At 37.6% G+C, this 17,019-nt stretch overlaps 1 protein-coding gene across 3 annotated transcripts; it reads left to right on the forward strand.

Moving 5' to 3' along the window:
- Positions 1-1,684: 1,684 nt before the first annotated feature.
- On the forward strand, positions 1,685-16,096 carry LOC104888712 (hypothetical protein). Of its 3 annotated transcripts, none has more exons than XM_010673753.4 (15): positions 1,685-1,813; positions 1,934-2,069; positions 3,978-4,535; positions 4,918-6,102; positions 6,189-6,516; positions 6,910-7,174; positions 7,273-7,489; positions 7,599-7,951; positions 8,326-8,844; positions 9,090-10,284; positions 10,382-10,735; positions 10,894-11,131; positions 12,117-14,644; positions 14,868-15,022; positions 15,524-16,096. In XM_010673753.4, exons 2-15 carry the CDS (start codon positions 1,947-1,949, stop codon positions 15,861-15,863), a joined length of 8,358 nt encoding a protein of 2,785 aa, XP_010672055.2. In that variant the 5' UTR covers positions 1,685-1,813; positions 1,934-1,946; the 3' UTR covers positions 15,864-16,096. The 3 variants fall into 3 exon arrangements, with proteins under 3 accessions (XP_010672055.2, XP_048495052.1, XP_019103923.2); XM_048639095.2 differs by adding an exon at positions 2,846-2,927 and having other exon boundaries at positions 1,762-2,069; XM_019248378.3 differs by having other exon boundaries at positions 1,762-2,069.
- Positions 16,097-17,019: the final 923 nt, after the last annotated feature.

Consider the following 17,019-nt stretch of genomic DNA (forward strand, 5'->3'; position numbering starts at 1 on the left):
CCGCCCTTCTCTCCAAGGAGACCGGGTCGGCACTAGCCACCCTCCTCCTTGGGGAGACCGGGTCGGCACTAGCCACCCTCCTCCTTGGGGAGACCGGGTCGGCATTAGCCATCCCTCTCCTTGAGGAGACCGGGTCGGCACATGCCGCCCTTCTCTCCAAGGAGACCGGGTCGGCACTAGCCCCCTCCTCCTTGAGGAGACTGGGTCGGCACGTGCCCCCCCTTTTTTCCCTAAAAGATCAGGTCAGCCTGGGTTCAGGACTGTCTAGGTTCCGCCAGGAACGGGAGACACTTCGGCAAGGCCTCGATGTTTCCCATTCCTGGCGTGGGGCTAATTGTTTGGGCTTATTTCCTGGGTTAGGCCTACCAAGGATAATTAAGCCCACTAAGGCCTTAAACCTCCAGAGGGCCCCACCTGTGATAATGCCTCCCAGCTGTCAATGCCCTCCAGCTGGCCTACAGTTGGGATATCCCCAGCACTATAAATACTCAACCTCTCATCAATGAGAAGGTATTAAATTCTTACCTAACAAACCAGAGCATCTCTCTCTAGACTTTATCTCTCTAAGCTTGATTACTGACTTGAGCGTCGGAGAGGCGATCCCGGAACAACCCCCGGGGCAGTCTAACCATTACTTTTGCAGGATTCCGGCGTACGGACTTTGGACTCAAGACATTCGAATCTGACCCGGTATTCCCTAAGCAAAGGAATCAGAACCCTTAATTTCGAGACAGAAACAGAACCCGTAACCTCTTGCTCTTATACATGACACAATTATCAATTCAACCAACTTTTAATCATGCTTTAAGTATTCACATTATTATATTTGTACCTTTTAAATGTTGAGTTTTCCTAAATATATTTTAATGAGAATGGATAAAAATGCATATCAAAATTGAAAAACAATATCAATCCGGAGCCACGTTCGGACCAAAATATTAGTTAATTAATCGACAAAGCGTGCACAAGAAGTCTATAAAATAGCGGGAAAATTAACAGACACCCCTACTCCTAGGGGACGTAATTCAGCTACTACTCCCTCCGTCCCATAATATAGTGCTTGCATTCCTCTTTGGGTGTCCCAAAATGTTGTGCCTATTTCTTTTTTTATCAATTTATTTGGACTAAATTATCCTTCATTTTTACAAAAAACTTTCCAAAATACCCCTAATTTCTTTTAAAATATGTGCCCATATTTATTGTTTTACACCATTCCAAGGAAAATTTATTGCTCTTTCATTTTATTTTAAAGGAAAAAGAATAAAAAACCTAGTTCCAAGACAAAAATACCCAATAAACATTTACTTAAATATATATTTTTGTGAAATCCTAGAACTCCTTCCATTTTCCTTAATTCTTGTGAAAAATGAGAAGTAAGCACTATATTATGGGACGGAGGGAGTAACGTCTAACAACATCACTCAACGTTCAAAGTGCAACGTGCTACTATTGGTGAATTTTGACGGTTCGTACTAATTTCTCATTTATTTTCTTTAATTACCCAAAAGTTTCCAACATTTTTACGAGTTTATCCACTAATTATTCATTGATCATCATTTCCTAAATCATTTATTAATATTCTCTAGAACTCTACTTTTCATTACAGTAATTATTTTCCTTTTTATCCAAAATCAACGTCAATGCAAAATCAACGCTAAGTCAATTTTATAAAGAAAAAGTAATTTAATGTCTTTTTAACTTCAATTTTCTCACTACATTACTTACTCTTCTGGGTTTTCTAGTACTGTTTTGCAGACTTTTGTGATTCACTTTTTTTTTTAAGTGGGTGCTTGTACTATTTTCTTCCTTTCTAGTTAAGAAAACTATAAACCCTCTAAATTTTTAATTTTTTTTTGGATTATAAATTATGGGTTTTGTTTTTATATATGTTTAGTATTCTGGGTTATTAATGGTTTGATGATTTTTGGTGCAGTTGGTTGATTATAATGGAGGGTTTATTTGTATCATCTGAGATGAATGAGAGAATTGCTAGAGATTCTAGTTTCCTTGATAAGGTGTTTTCATGGTCTATTAATGACATCTTCAATGATGAATTCTACGGTGATAAGGTTAATTCACTCTTTCTCTCTCTTAATTTTGTTTGTGAAATGGTTGAAGATTAGTTTGAAGATTTTGTGAGTTAACATGAATTTTTGTATTGGATGTTTGTTGCTTTTCTGTTTTTCTCTCTCTTATTATATTGTAATGTTTTTAAATTTGTCGTGGTTAGACTGCATGGCGTAGTGTGATTGTGTGATCATGGTGTGAATTTTTTGGTGGGTAGTAATTATGTAGGGGATTTGATAATCTATGATTTTGAGAGCGCCAATTTATCTCAGATTTACATAATAAGATATACTCCCTCCGTATTAAAATATAGTTCCTATTTCCTTTTTTTACGGTGAAGAATAATTGGTGAAAGAATATTCATCGTAACATTTTGGTTGAAAAAACAAAGGAAAAAACAAAATTCAAGAAGCAAATAAATGATGGGACACGGTTTTTCTAGACAAATTACGGAAAAATGTGGAACTGATTAACTGAATATGGAAATGAAAACTATATTTTGGGACACCCAAAATGGGAATGGTAACTATATTTTGGGACGGAGGTAGTAAATCATACATTCGAGTTTGTTAAAAAATTATTATTATTTAAATACAACCATGTATATTTAAGAATTTTGGAGTTGATTGAATATTCTTTTTTAATGTTGAAGGAAATCGCGACTGTATATTAGTTTCATTTTAATTACGGAAATATCATTTGTTTTACAAACTTTGTTCATCTTTTAAAGTTGATTGAATATTTTTTTTTTAATAATTTGTTTTGAGGTAAAATGAAGATCCGAAGTAGGTGAATTTGGAGATCCCACGTTGCAAAGGGCAAGAATTGAACCCCTAACGACACACACATGGATCACGATTGTATATTGATTTACAAACTTTGTTCATCTTTATATGGAAGTCAAAATTACCAATCACTTTCTGGCTATGCAGAAATGCAATTTTCAGAATCTAGATTGTCTGTTTAGTTTTCAATAATTTTTCATGTGTAGTTAGTTCTTTAAGGTATCATTCCCAGATTTTAAAATACTAGAACAAACTCTCTGCAAACTGGTGTTACATAGCAACTGAGACTTGAATTTATCACTGTCTTTAAGCCGCCTGATCTTTACCTCATTCCAGCTAGTCTAATTCATAGATATGAGATAACAAAACTATAGATTCAACAAGGTTTCTGTTGGCCAAAGCTTTTGTAAGTTTGTTACTCTCACCATATATCCTTCATATCCTATCAAGAAAGTTTTTGAAGTGCAAATATTATTGAAAATCTTCGAGGGCCATTTTTCTTGCTCTGGCCCATTTTAAGAAAGCATGCAGTAGAAGCCACAGATTAAGCAATCATATATATAGGAGAACTCGGATCTGTCCTCTATCACATGGTAACCTCTTGGTTTCATCTTAGCAAATAATCTCTTAACCAGATTTTTTAAAAATAACGTAATGCATCATATTCATGTTAAATTCAAGGTGGTTGGCTTCAGAATTTCAAGACCAAGCTAGCATTTTTTGTAGTATAAGTCCAAATGTAGGCTCACCTTACAGACTTTGATAAGGTCTGATCATTGTGCTTCCTCTATTAGGAGTTAGGACTCAAACTACTTAGCTTTTGTTAGAAAACGGTCCATGATTTACCTCAAAAAAAAAAAATCGATGAGGGTTTTTCTTCCTTTCTCTAGCATATTCTTTTGACCTCTTCAGAAATATATTTATTATTTCTGTGGAAGAAATTACGATTTGCACTTTGGTGGACTCTCTGCTCGATTTATTAATCAGTTAGTGGAGAGTACCATGACTGTGGGATATTACTTATGAATTGCTTTTGCACCTTCTCAACATTTGGTTACCGTCAGAAAAATGCAATATTTGCTTTGACTTAATTCGTTCAAGTCCATGATATTCAATGCTTTTCAGGTTAGGAAGATTCCCGATTCATTTGAGACAATATCAGAGTATTTCTGCTCTTATGTTTATCCTCTATTAGAAGAGACACGGGTTGACCTTCGTTCAAATTTAGAGATAATATCAAGGGCACCATATGCTGAAATAGTATCTTATGATAAATCTAGACGTGACAGATCACTTATGTATGATGTTCAAATAGATGAATGGAGAAACAGGTTCAATGACCGAGGCAAGGAGCCATACAAGACATTGCCCGGTGATATTTTTGTTCTTGTGAAGTCTCGGCCTGAAACAATATATGATTTGCAAGCGCTGGCCCAAACATGGGTTTTGGCATCAGTCACGAAAATTTCGAAGGATAAGTCAGAGGACGAGGTAGATGACAACACTTCATCAACCTCTTTTACAGTGCAAGCTTCACGAGACATTGGGGAGATAGATGACAGCTACAGCTCCCTTTTTCTGGTATTTTTGAGGAATTGCACCACAAATAAAAGAATATGGAATGCCCTGCACATGGTAAAAAATACGAGAATAATACAAGGAGTTCTGCAAAATAAATTGCAGGTAAGTCTTGGATAGGTATCATCGTGTGTTTATGTTATCTGGTCCATTGGAGTGGATTATGTAAATATTTTTTGTCATTTTGACTAGCTTCAGAGAGTAATGCATTGTGGGAACTTTGGGGCTAAGTTTCATGGTAACTGCCTTTTGTAGTTTAACAGTAATAGCATAGCATACTAGTATACCCCCCCAACCATCGGAAAGGGGTGAGCTGAGGTAATGTCTAAACTTGCACCAGCAATTATGTCAAGTGTCACTTGTGTACATCATATCTAAGATATTAGCTGTAGTTAAACAATCAAGTCGACATCACCTTTATAGCAAATCATCCTAAATTGTTTTTTTAGAATGAATCTCTGAACTGAAAATAATGTGTGGATTGCAGGATGAAGGATGTCATAATCCGTGTGGCTCCAATCATCATGGGTGCTTGTCTGAAGACCTTTGTATGGAAATATCTTCAAGTCTGAATCCCTCCCAGTATGAGGCAGTTTTAGCTTCACTGCAAGCAATGCAGCGCGAGCAGATGTCTCAAGTTCAACTTGTCTGGGGGCCACCAGGGACAGGCAAAACAAAAACCCTCGGTACATTACTATTTTTCCTCAGGAAGATGAACATCAGAACTCTGATATGTGCCCCAACAAATGTTGCCATCACTGAAGTAGCTGACCGTCTTTTGGAGCTGATTACGAACATTTCTTCAAGGGATTCAGGAGAAACATCCGACTGTTTGGGAGACATACTCTTGTTTGGAAACAAAGAACGGCTACGAGTAGGACTAGATATAGAAGATATATATCTGGACTACCGTGTCAAGAGGCTAGCAGAGTGTTTTGCCCCCCTAACTGGATGGAGAAGTTGTTTCCCGTCCTTGTCAAATTTTCTCGAGGATTGTGTTTCTCAGTACGACGTATTCTTGGAAAACGAGTTGATTAAGATGAGGGAACAAGGCGTTGATGATGTTGATGCTACACGACAGATTGAATCATTTCTTGCTTTCTTTACGAGCCGGTTCAAGGCTGCTGCGGAACCAGTCAGGCGCTGTATTTTTAACTTCCGCACTCATGTCTCGAAAAGTTACATTGGTGAACATAATCTGGCAGACATGATGATTCTCAATAATTTGCTTGACTCCTTTGTAAAGCTGTTGCCTCAAATTGATTTGGGTTCTGATGATCTGTTGGAACTTTTCTCCTCTGGCGAAGTTGAGGACTCTCTTGTGCTTAGTGTGGGCCCCAACGATATTTCTCTGCTTTTGGCAATGAGGAGAAAATGCATTTCCGTCTTAAAAAATCTGCATCGATCTCTTGGTGTTCTTAACCTTCCTAATATTATGAATAGAGAATCTATAACAGAACTCTGTTTCCAGATGGCATCATTAATCTTCTGTACTGCATCCAGCTCTTATAAGCTTTATACTACACCAATGGAACCACTAAGTCTTTTGGTCATAGATGAAGCTGCACAATTGAAGGAATGTGAGTCAGCGATACCCTTGCAACTGCCTGGTTTACGGCATGCTATTCTTTTCGGGGATGAGTGCCAATTGCCAGCAATGGTTAATAGTAATGTAGGTTTTTTCCCAAGCACTTGTTGTTCTCCTTTCTTTGCAACTTTCAACATAATTCGATCTCCATAAAAACTTTCCTTTTGCAGCTATCTAAGGATGCTGGTTTTGGACGGAGTTTATTTCAAAGGCTGAGTTTGTTGGGTTGGCCAAAGCACCTCTTGGATATGCAGTACAGAATGCATCCTGCAATTAGTTCATTTCCTAATGAAGAATTCTATTTTAAGCAAATTCTGGATTCCCCAAGCGTTCGGCGTAAGAGCTATGAGAGACAGTATCTTCCTGGACTGATGTATGGGCCTTATTCTTTCATAAATATCTCTGAGGGACGGGAGGAACTTGATGATGATGGACGTAGTCGAAGGAATATGGTTGAGGCTGCAGTTGTGGCCAAAATCTTGCATAATCTCCACAAGGGTATGTTTTGATAGTTTTTGCTGATCATATTGCCTTAATGGTATATGATATTATTTTAATGGTGCAGTACTAGATAAGAGTTTGGAGTGTAGTTTGGAACAATTTTTAAAGTAAAAAGAGAGTAGGAGATATAATGATGGTCGGTGAAGAATTTTTCTGTCAGAGACTGATTGAGAAAGAACTCATGAGTGTGACTCACGAGCCCTTAGAGCTATTTCAGGAGGCGGTTAACAAGTTTAGATTTTCCTCGTGCTGTGTATACCGTCCTGAGTTTTTTTTTCTAGTACTTATTTTTCTAAGAGATCAACGCCTTCTAGGTTGGGCTTCTTATAAATGCTGATAAACATGTATTTTAGTTCAGTTAAGTGATCTGAAATTTGTGTTGTTTTACAGCATGGCACCACCTGTCTAAAGCCTCGAAAAGGCTTTCTGTTGGTGTAATATCACCCTACGCTGCTCAAGTTGTGGCCATTGAGGAGATGCTAGGGAGAAGGTATGAAAACCTTGACAATTTTGGAGTGCAGGTGAAATCTGTTGATGGATTTCAAGGCGGGGAGGAGGATGTCATAATAATATCAACAGTAAGATCTAATACTTCTGGAAATGTGGGTTTCATATCAAGTTGTGAACGTACGAATGTGGCTCTCACCAGGGGAAGGTGTGACTCTGAATTTAGTGTTGCTCAATCTTTTCCTCATTTTTTGTGGCTAACTGTTTCTTTTTAGACATTTGACTAAAAATTTAATTTATGCACAGGCACTGTCTTTGGGTACTTGGTAATGAAAAAACTCTAATTAGAAGCGATTCAGTTTGGAAAAGATTAGTCTCCAATGCTAGGGAGCGTCTCTGTCTTTTCAATGCTGATGAAGATAAGAGCTTGACTGAAGCCATGATAGATATGAAGAAGGAGCTAAATCAAATTGATGAATTACTCAACAAGGATAGTATACTTTTTAAAACTGCCAGGTGGAAGGTAATGCTCACTTTAATTTTCTGCTGACATTTCCCTCACCCATCATCTAAACTTATTGAGGTTCTATTACCACAGTTTATAATTGCTTTCCTCCATTTTGCTGTCAAAGGTTATGTTTAGTGACAATTTTGTGAAAAGCTTTGCAAAGCTTCCATCTACCCGGGCTAAGAAATCAGTGATGAATCTGCTTGTGAAATTGTCAAATGGCTGGCGGCCTAAGAAAGTCAAAACTGATCCGATATGCGAGAGCAGTGTACGAATTGTGAAACAATACAAAGTTGAAGGTCGGTACATTATATGTACAAATGACATTGTAAAAGAATCTGGATACGTCCAAGTGCTAAAGATCTGGGATGTTGTGCCACTGGAAGATGTAACAAAGCTGGTTAAGAGACTTGATAACATATATGGAGCTTTCACAGATGATTTCTTGCATCACTGCAAAGAGCGTAGTCTTGAGGGGTATGCTTTTTCTCTCTATTTTCTCTTGAATTGGATACCTTTGCCTTGTTTCTTGAGAGAGACTTCCTACATATCATGATTATTGTTTCCAAAGGACTTGGCACAATTGTCAATGCACAACTTTGAGCGTTAATATATTTAAATATGCACGAGTAAAAATTGTAATCAAGTTGATTTTTTGAAAATACATATTGACATAAATCTAAAAGATCCCATATGACTATTTTTTTTGTAAGTATACATAATACAAGAGGGTGGAAGTAGAGAATGTGAATAGTGTCAAAAGTGTATACGGTACAACTATTATAAAGCGAATGAAGGATTAAATATTACAGTTAATTCCTCATTTTTTTAATCATATTGCCTGCCTTTAGGGAGCTAGAGGTCCCAAGGACTTGGAGCAATTCAATTGACATTGTCCGATTGAAGAGCAACTATGCTGAGTCAACAAGTGCTTCTGATGGTGATTTGGATGGCACAATTTATGCTGAGAATGCTAATGTTAGCGAAAGCTTGTTGTTAATGAAGTTCTACTCCCTATCTGCGGGTATAGTAGGTCACCTGTTGTCTGATTCTGATGGTAAAGCTTTGGACTTACCCTTTGAAGTAACAGATGAGGAGCGGCAAATAATTATTCACCCAAAGAGCTCCTTTATCTTAGGACGATCTGGTACTGGAAAGACAACTGTGTTAACCATGAAACTGTTTCAGAAAGAACGACTGCACCACATGGCTCTTGTAGGCCTTGATGAAGTGAGTAGAGATGCAAACATTGCAAATGCTACCCCCACTGAAGAGAATGTAGAGAGTGAAAATGTTCTACGCCAGCTTTTTGTGACAGTTAGTCCAAAACTGTGTTATGCCATTAAGCATCATGTTTCTGGTCTGGAAAGGTACATTATGGAGCTATTCTCTTCTTTGTTTTGGATTTTTTTTTTGAAGCCTATAAGAAGTATAGTTTGATTCTAGAGATACGGTAGAGAGTCCTTAATATATCTGTCTCTCCATCCCACCACCAATGCTTACCAATGTCACTTTCAAGGCTCGCTAGCTGTTTCCCTAGACTACTTTACAGAGTCATACATAACGTTGTTTTCTGTTTCAAAGCTGTGCATGCTAAGTTTTGGTCACTCTGCAGATTTGTACGCAATGAGAGCTCTCCTATGGCAAGTGTCCCCATTGATGCTGATGATATTGATGACAGTGATCAGTTTAGTGGTATCTCGGACTCTTTTGCTGGTGTTCCTCCGAAGTCATACCCTCTTGTGCTAACTTTTAACAAATTCTTACTCATGCTTGATGGCACATTAGGTATTTCATACTTCGAAAGATTTTATGATGAACGACATCATTCGTACGGAGGAAATACTAGTACATCTGCTACTTCCATTATGAAAAGGAAAGAGGTTAACTATGAGAAGTTTAATTTGTTCTACTGGCCCCACTTCAATTCACAGCTTACCAAGAAGCTTGATTCCTCTAGAGTTTTTACAGAGATAATTTCCATCATTAAAGGTGGTCTCCAAGTAGGGGAAACAAATGATGGTAAGCTTAGCCTGGAGGATTATCTTTGTTTGTCTGCAGGCCGAACGTCAACTTTGAGCCGGCAGAAAAGAGAGTTGATATATGACATATTCCTGACTTATGAGAAGATGAAAGCAGAAAGAGGAGAATTCGATTTATCTGATTTTGTGAATGATCTTCATCGACGGCTCAAACGTGAGAGATATGTTGGTGATGTTATTGATTTCGTGTACATAGATGAAGTTCAGGACTTGACTATGCGACAAATCGCCCTGTTTAAATATATCTGCACAAATGTGGATGAAGGCTTTGTTTTTTCTGGTGATACAGCTCAGACAATTGCACGGGGGATCGATTTCCGGTTTCAGGATGTCAGATGTCTGTTCTACAAGGAGTTTTTGATGAGTGAAAGAAATGACGTGGCCAATGGGAGCCAAACACGAGGACAGATTTCTCCAATTTCTCATTTGAGCCAGAATTTTCGTACCCATGCTGGTATACTTAAGTTAGGACAAAGTGTTATTCAACTCATTTATCATTTCTTTCCTCATTCTATTGACATTTTACCCCCCGAGAATAGTCTCATTTTTGGAGAAGCTCCAATCTTGTTGGAGTCTGGATCAGATGAGAATGCTATTGTCGCAATCTTTGGCAATGCTGGAAATATGGGTGGTAGTAATCTTGTTGGTTTTGGAGCTGAGCAGGTGATACTTGTACGAGATGATTGTGTTCGTAAAGAAATACTAAGCTATGTTGGTAAACATGCTCTCGTGCTAACAATTGTTGAGTGCAAAGGGTTGGAGTTCCAGGTAAATTAATATAAAATAAGTATGTAAACTTATGCATCTCATCAAAAATTGATGAAAAACCAATATGGGTTATAATGTTATTTTGTTGCGTTTATAGGATGTCCTTCTGTACAATTTCTTTGGGTCATCACCATTGAAAAATCACTGGAGAGTGCTATACGAGTATATGAAGATGCAGGATATGCTTGATTCGAATTTGCAGCCGTCTTTTCCCCATTTTAATCCCGGAAAGCACAATGTTTTGTGCTCTGAGCTGAAGCAGCTATATGTTGCTATCACTCGTACTCGACAAAGATTATGGATTTGTGAGAACAAAGAGGATGTTTCAAAACCTATGTTTGACTACTGGAAAAAACTGTGTGCAGTTCAGGTCAGACAATTAGATGATTCACTTGCACGTGCTATGCAAGTTGCGAGCAGCCCAGAGGAATGGAAAGCGCGGGGAAGGAAGGTCTTTCTCACTCTTTGTTTCAAACTTCTGTTAGCAATTATTTCTTCCTTTCCAGTAGTAAAAACAATATCCATTTTCTTCTACTGACATAATGATGACATAATGATGATTTGTATTTCTTCTCTTGACATAGTGATGGTTATTGGTTTCATCTGCAGTTGCTGGCAGTGGAAAACTATGAGGTGGCAACCATGTGCTTCGAAAGAGCTGGGGATAGGCACTGGGAGATTTATGCTAAGGCTGCAGGGTTAAAGGCAGCAGCTGGTCGAACTTATGAATTAAATCCTGAAGAGGCTTCCAGTATTCTCAGACAAGCTGCTGAGCTTTTCGAAAGCATAAACGTGTATAGGAAAGCTGCAGATTGCTTCTATGAGTTGAAAGAATATGACAGAGCAGGTTTGCCCTTGTGCTGTGAATATTACATGCTGCCATTTATACTAGACATTTGTTTCTACTTATGCTGCATAAACTTGAAGGGTTTTGATGTAGTATGAAGTAGATTTATTATTAGTTTAAAAACTTAAAACCACTTTTTGGATATTCCTGCCAATTTTGGGGATTGAGAGGCACACATTATACAGCCTTAAACTACTGATTGCAAGGAGTATGCCTTTGTTGAATCCTTGATTGGAGTACTGTCAAATTTTCAAAGTGGAGAACAAGGAGTTGTGGAATCGTTTTATAATTATTGGCAGTAATTATCTGAAACAGGAGCAATATTAATTCTGCAAAAATTGATTCTATTGTTCTAATGATTGGTTACAACTTACAACTTTTAAACTCTGTAGATACTATATAGTAACAACATAGTTAAGGTTTCACTTTGTCTTCATAAACTTATCATTCAAGTACATAATCAAGTAACCATGATTTATAATGGCTTAGAATTTTTATTTCTTTGTTGCTTTTAGTTAATAGGTATATTGTTTTGGTTTAAGAAAGGAAGGGAAATTAGATCGCTAGCAATCAGGAATTGTATGAAGTTACATGAATATATAGAACTGTACAATATATTACCGGTTGTTGCTTATAATTGTAAATCGTAAAAGGTATCTGGCTGCTGCTTTTGATGGAAGACTAAGAAGCAAGAACTCAGAGCACCACTACTTTGAAAACCCTCTTATCTTGTTTACTTGGTTCATTAGCTTATGATTTGTATATATATATTGTCGGTATATCTTGAACATCACCTTGTATATTTTATTGGGTGCTAAAAATTGCATCCAAGTTGCTAGTGATCTATGTTTAACACAAGAGTATACCTGTTTCTGGATGTGAATATGTGATTGCTTTAGAATCAAATTGTGATTTTTTTTCCTGAGATTGTTTTTCTGGTTGATGGTCCTTGTGATGCTTTGGGATTTACAGAACTTTTTCACAGGTATAATATATCTTGAGCAAGGTAAGGAGTCGGATCTCATAAAGGCCTGTGAATGTTTCACCTTTGCTGGGCATTATGAGCGTGCTGCTGAGGTATATGCTAAGTGTAATCTCTTCTCTGAGTGCCTTTTGTCTTGCACAAAAGGGAAGTTGTATGACTTAGGCCTGCAGTATATTCAATATTGGAAACACCAGGAAATGGGTGGAGAATTGGACATGATTGAACAAGTCTTCCTAGAAAATTGCGCTCTTTCGTTGCATGAGCAGGATGATAAGATAAGAATGATGAAATTCGTTAAGGCATTTAGTTCAGAGGAGTCTATGCAAACCTTCCTCAAGAAAGTGGGTCGCCTTGATGAGCTTTTGGACTTGGAGGTAGAATTAGGAAACTTCTTGAAGGCTGCTGATATTGCAAGGGATAGAGGGAAACTTCAACTTGAGGCAGATTTAATGGAAAAAGGCGGGCTTTTTAAGGAAGCTTGTGAACTTTTTCTATGGTACGCTCTTGCTGGTTGTCTTTGGGATGATGGTAAAGGTTGGCCATTGAAGAAATTCCTAAATATGGAGGAGCTGCTACTGAAAGCTAAAGCCTCTGCTTATAATGTTGAGCCACGTGATCTTTACAGGACTGTATGTACAGATAGCCTGATTTTGTTGAACAGAAACTATTCAATGTCTGAGCTGAAAGAATTTTTGATCATTTCTCAAACTTGTAAAAATCTGAGAGGGGAAATACTATCGACCAGAAGAATCCTGGACTTGATGCTTCAAGTTGATATTTCGAAGTATGAGCAGGAAAGCGACACCATAGAAAGTTTGCCTGCGTCACATCTTGAAAGGATTTCTCGAAACAAGGTCTCTGTTGAAACACTAATCTATGCTTGGAACTTGTGGAAGGACACTGTTTTAAGAATATTCAAGTTTCTCGAGGCAGTGGATGTTAATGAAACTAGTGATTTAACCGAACTTGGAGAATTTTGCTTAAACTACCTTGGGGTTCGAAAGCTGTTTGTTAGTACAGGAACAATTTATGTTTGTCTGTACCCTGATGCTGAATGGATGAAGGAGGCTGACAAAAGTTCTTTTGAAAAGTTTGGGAAGTTTGTCAGTGTTGATATAGTGCACTTGAAAGCTGCTGCCCGCAACCATTGGTCCATAGAGTTACTATCCACTGGCATGAAAGTGTTGAATGCTCTTGAAGCACTTCGGAAGAATGCATGGAGGGGTTCTTTGTCTGAATTTAGAAAGGCTAGGTTATTTCTCCATCTTTATGAAGTTGCACAGATGCTATCCTCCCAGAAACCTTTGAAGCAGAAGTATCAGGATTTAAAGTCGCTGCGGGGTTACGTTGATGTTTCAGTAGGAGAATATTTTAAATCCATGTTTCCTCTCGACTGGAGAAGATCAGTGAGCAAAAACATTATGTTTTTGAGAGAGAGCGAGATTTCTCAGAAAATACTAGAAGAAGTCTTAGTACATAATGTTCAAGGGACAGATATTTTAACATATGGGCAACTTGGATGTGTAGCCATGGTGTTGCTTGGATCTCCTAAGGGTAAAATTGAATTTTCACATGTGTTTCTTAGAAGAGTTGATGATGATTCTCCCTGGAAACCACTTCTTCAGGCTGTCTCTCAGTGTACTGAAGCTCAAGGTCAACAGGCCGAGCCCCTTGCTTGCAAGCTTCATAGAGCTCTAAGGAATGTTTATGATGCCAATTGGAGGACAAGAGATTACATATTGCCTAGCTGTTTCTTATATCTTGTTGACCGTCTAATGTTATCCCTTCTGGAGTTTCGTGGCTGTGTACTGATGACTAGATCATCCCTTGTTGAATGGTTTAATCATCTCGAGTGGAAAGCCAACCTCGGTACATATTTAGTGTCTGCTGGTGATGGATCTATATTTTTGCGAGACACTTATTGCCTTTTGGCTCGCATACTTCATCAGCTTCTCATGAAGAAACATGAAACTGTGCAATGGGTTAAAAAAGTTGGCATTAATGCAAGGGAACACTTCCCAGTGCTGCTTCTCAGACTAGTTGTTCTAATGTGCTTGCTTCATCTAAATTCCAACGAGTATATGGAAGAACTTCTAGATGTGTTAGGTTGGAACGAAATTTCTAATCAATTACCACATGCATTTTCAAGTGCCCTACGAAAAATGCGCAAGGTTGGCTTTAACAATGCTGTTGCTGAAGCGCTAAATGCAATTGGGGATCCCCTGGTGGTTGTTAGAACGGGAAAAAATCTTAAAAGAGTGTCTTGTAGGGGTGCCATTTATCTGGATATTGTTGACCAGAGTAAAGAGGAGTTGCAGAGTATCCTATTTCCGAATACGGTGAATGCTTCTGCAGATAGAGTTAGTGCTGCTGATTCCAGTTCCACTAGTTTCTCTCAAAAGAAGAATGAAGGATGTATTGAGCTCCAAGATGGGAACGTTTGGGAAGTTTTTGATATGTTGATGTTGTTGGAGAAGAAAAATGAGAAAAGTAGGCAAATCTTTGTGTCTAATGCACCAAAGATTAAGGTAATTCAATTACTTCAGGACTATGTTACTTGTCTTAGTTTCAGGTTTGGCTATTTATAATAGATATATGTGAATATGGTAAAAAATGAAGTGTTCTGTCGAAGGTCCAACACAGGTACCCGAGATAAAATGAAGAGTCCAAGTAACATTTAATTTGCAACAGTTTTTTATGCTTAATTATGTGGTCTTTTATTTATTTGCTACTTTCTTGTTCCCCTAACAGGTGCAGATTGACAACGCGCATAAACTGATGACAACCGCGATAACCATGCCATTGAAAAATGATACATGTACTGATGATGAGCACAAGCTCTTTCTAGCAGAAGGTGGTTGCCTGCTTCTTGAGTTACGGCTCTTGTCGGCAGCCTTAGATGCAAGGTTTGTTCAAATTTCTAGCAAGTCAGATAACTTTCCTTCTCTTATTCTAGTTGGGAATGTGATTTCTTCTCTAGCTTCGTCTTCTGGGTGTGCCATGTGGAACATAGTCTAACACTTGTTTAGGCTCTGTTTGGTTGGACGAAAAATTTTTTAATGAAAAAATGATGGTCTTAAAACTTGTAAATCAGGATTTGTTTGGTTCCTTAAGAAAAATGTTAGAGATGCGAGAAAATTAACGGAGGGAAATGGATTAATGGGAGAAGACAGAGGACGGTAAGAGATGAGGAGAAAAATAATAAAATGCAAGTCCATACACATTTTCTTGGAAAACTGGTTTTTTCAAATTTGTATGTGTGAGCACACATCTTCACCCCTAGTAAAAGCACCTTCCAACAAAATGTTTCCTTAGTACTTGCTTAGTTTTCTCCTGATAAGCTTTTTAACCACATTTCTCTGCATGGTTATTTACTTATTTTTGCGAGTGAATATTGTTTTTTGCAGTGGACAACAGCTGAAAGATAGCATGTTGTTGGTCGAAGACAGTGCTAAACGACTGCTATCAGGAAAATCGGTATTTGAGTATTTCCTGAGTCCGCTGATTCCTCAAACCGATTGGAAAACTTCTACTCCGGATAATCATGAGGGACGTGTTCCAGAATTAAGAGATCAAGGAAATGCTGAGACTGGTGATGATAACAAATCCGTCGAGGAGGGTCAGATAGTTGATTCTTCAGTTGTTGCTACTGTAAAGCAGCCAGAGGACAGTCAAGATAGAAACCAAGGGAAAGGAAGCAAAAAGCCGAAAAGTGGCAAGAAGAAGAAGGGCAAGAAAAATCAATAATCCAGGAATAGTCATGTACATTAACTTTTGTTGTTAACGTTTTGGTAAACTGCTCTGTATATTTGTAAGTAGATGATGTTCTTGACTTATTGTTGCTCATCTAAAATGCCTTGAGGTTTTCCTATGCAGCTATGCTCCCTTTTTGAGGATCTTGTACAGGAGCATGGCTTTAGTGATGAGCTTATAGAGTTGTATAAAGTTGCAGACGTTTTATTAAATTGGGTTTGTCATGAGATCTGAGTGATTATATGGCACTAACTCACTAATACATTGCTGATAAGAAATCCTTTTGTATACGTCTACTGAGATTAGTACTGTCTTACCATAAAGTTCAGTCACAAAATTGGCAATGAGTAGATTAGATTATATTTATACACATTATAGCTGAGTATCGAGCTAAGTTTGACTTAGCAGAAAAGAATTGCACTGCTGATGGACTCATATTTTGTCTCTTAGAGAAACGGAACTTTAATTCTCCACTTCTTTAAAGAAACACTTCAATAATGAAATAATATTTTTTAAAAATTTCGGCAAAATTTTCTTTGTAAATTGGACAATTCAAAATGGAAAAATGTTTATAAAACCTGTTACAATTAAAATATTTTCAAATTCAGACTCAACGTTTTCGTAGAGCAGCAACTAAAGAGAATCAAGTAAGTTGAATAGCCAAAAAAAGAAATATTACAACAAAAAAATAACAAAAGAAAAAAAATTGACAAAAAGAAAACATAACTAGATAGAACTCAGAGAAGATTTAGAAGAACTTACAAGTACAAGTTGAATAGTTGATGAAGACTCGAGAAATTTTGCGCACCTTCAAGAATTCCGCACAAATTTTGCACAACTTTGCAACTCTATGGTGGTCTTTGAGGTGTGAGAAAAGTGAGAAGTGAGTTGAGAAGTGGAAAACGGTGAAATGAGTAAGCTTTTATATTTTATACTAGGTTTTGACCCGTGCAAAATGCACGGAATTTTTTGTATTTATAAAATTTATGATTTTATGATGTTTCTCCCAAAATCATGGGGTGAATATTAGATCGTGATTTAAATTTTTATAATCATATCGTTTATGAGGAATATTTTAAAACTGATTTATAACTCGTGCGTTCAATGACTGATGTAATTAATATTATCGTGCGACGTTGACTAAAAAAGT

Source organism: Beta vulgaris, chromosome 1 (assembly GCF_026745355.1).
Source record: "Beta vulgaris subsp. vulgaris cultivar EL10 chromosome 1, EL10.2, whole genome shotgun sequence".
In the NCBI taxonomy this organism is placed as follows: domain Eukaryota; kingdom Viridiplantae; phylum Streptophyta; class Magnoliopsida; order Caryophyllales; family Amaranthaceae; genus Beta; species Beta vulgaris.

Excerpts from the sequence above, each read along its gene's own strand:
- LOC104888712 (XM_048639095.2), top strand. The coding sequence starts at position 1,978 with ATGAGAGAATTGCTAGAGATTCTAGTTTCCTTGATAAGGTGTTTTCAT. Across the intron at positions 7,175-7,272 it reads GTGGCTCTCACCAGGGGAAG|GCACTGTCTTTGGGTACTTG; the intron begins GTGTGACTCTGA and ends ATTTATGCACAG. Across the intron at positions 15,023-15,523 it reads TCGGCAGCCTTAGATGCAAG|TGGACAACAGCTGAAAGATA; the intron begins GTTTGTTCAAAT and ends TGTTTTTTGCAG.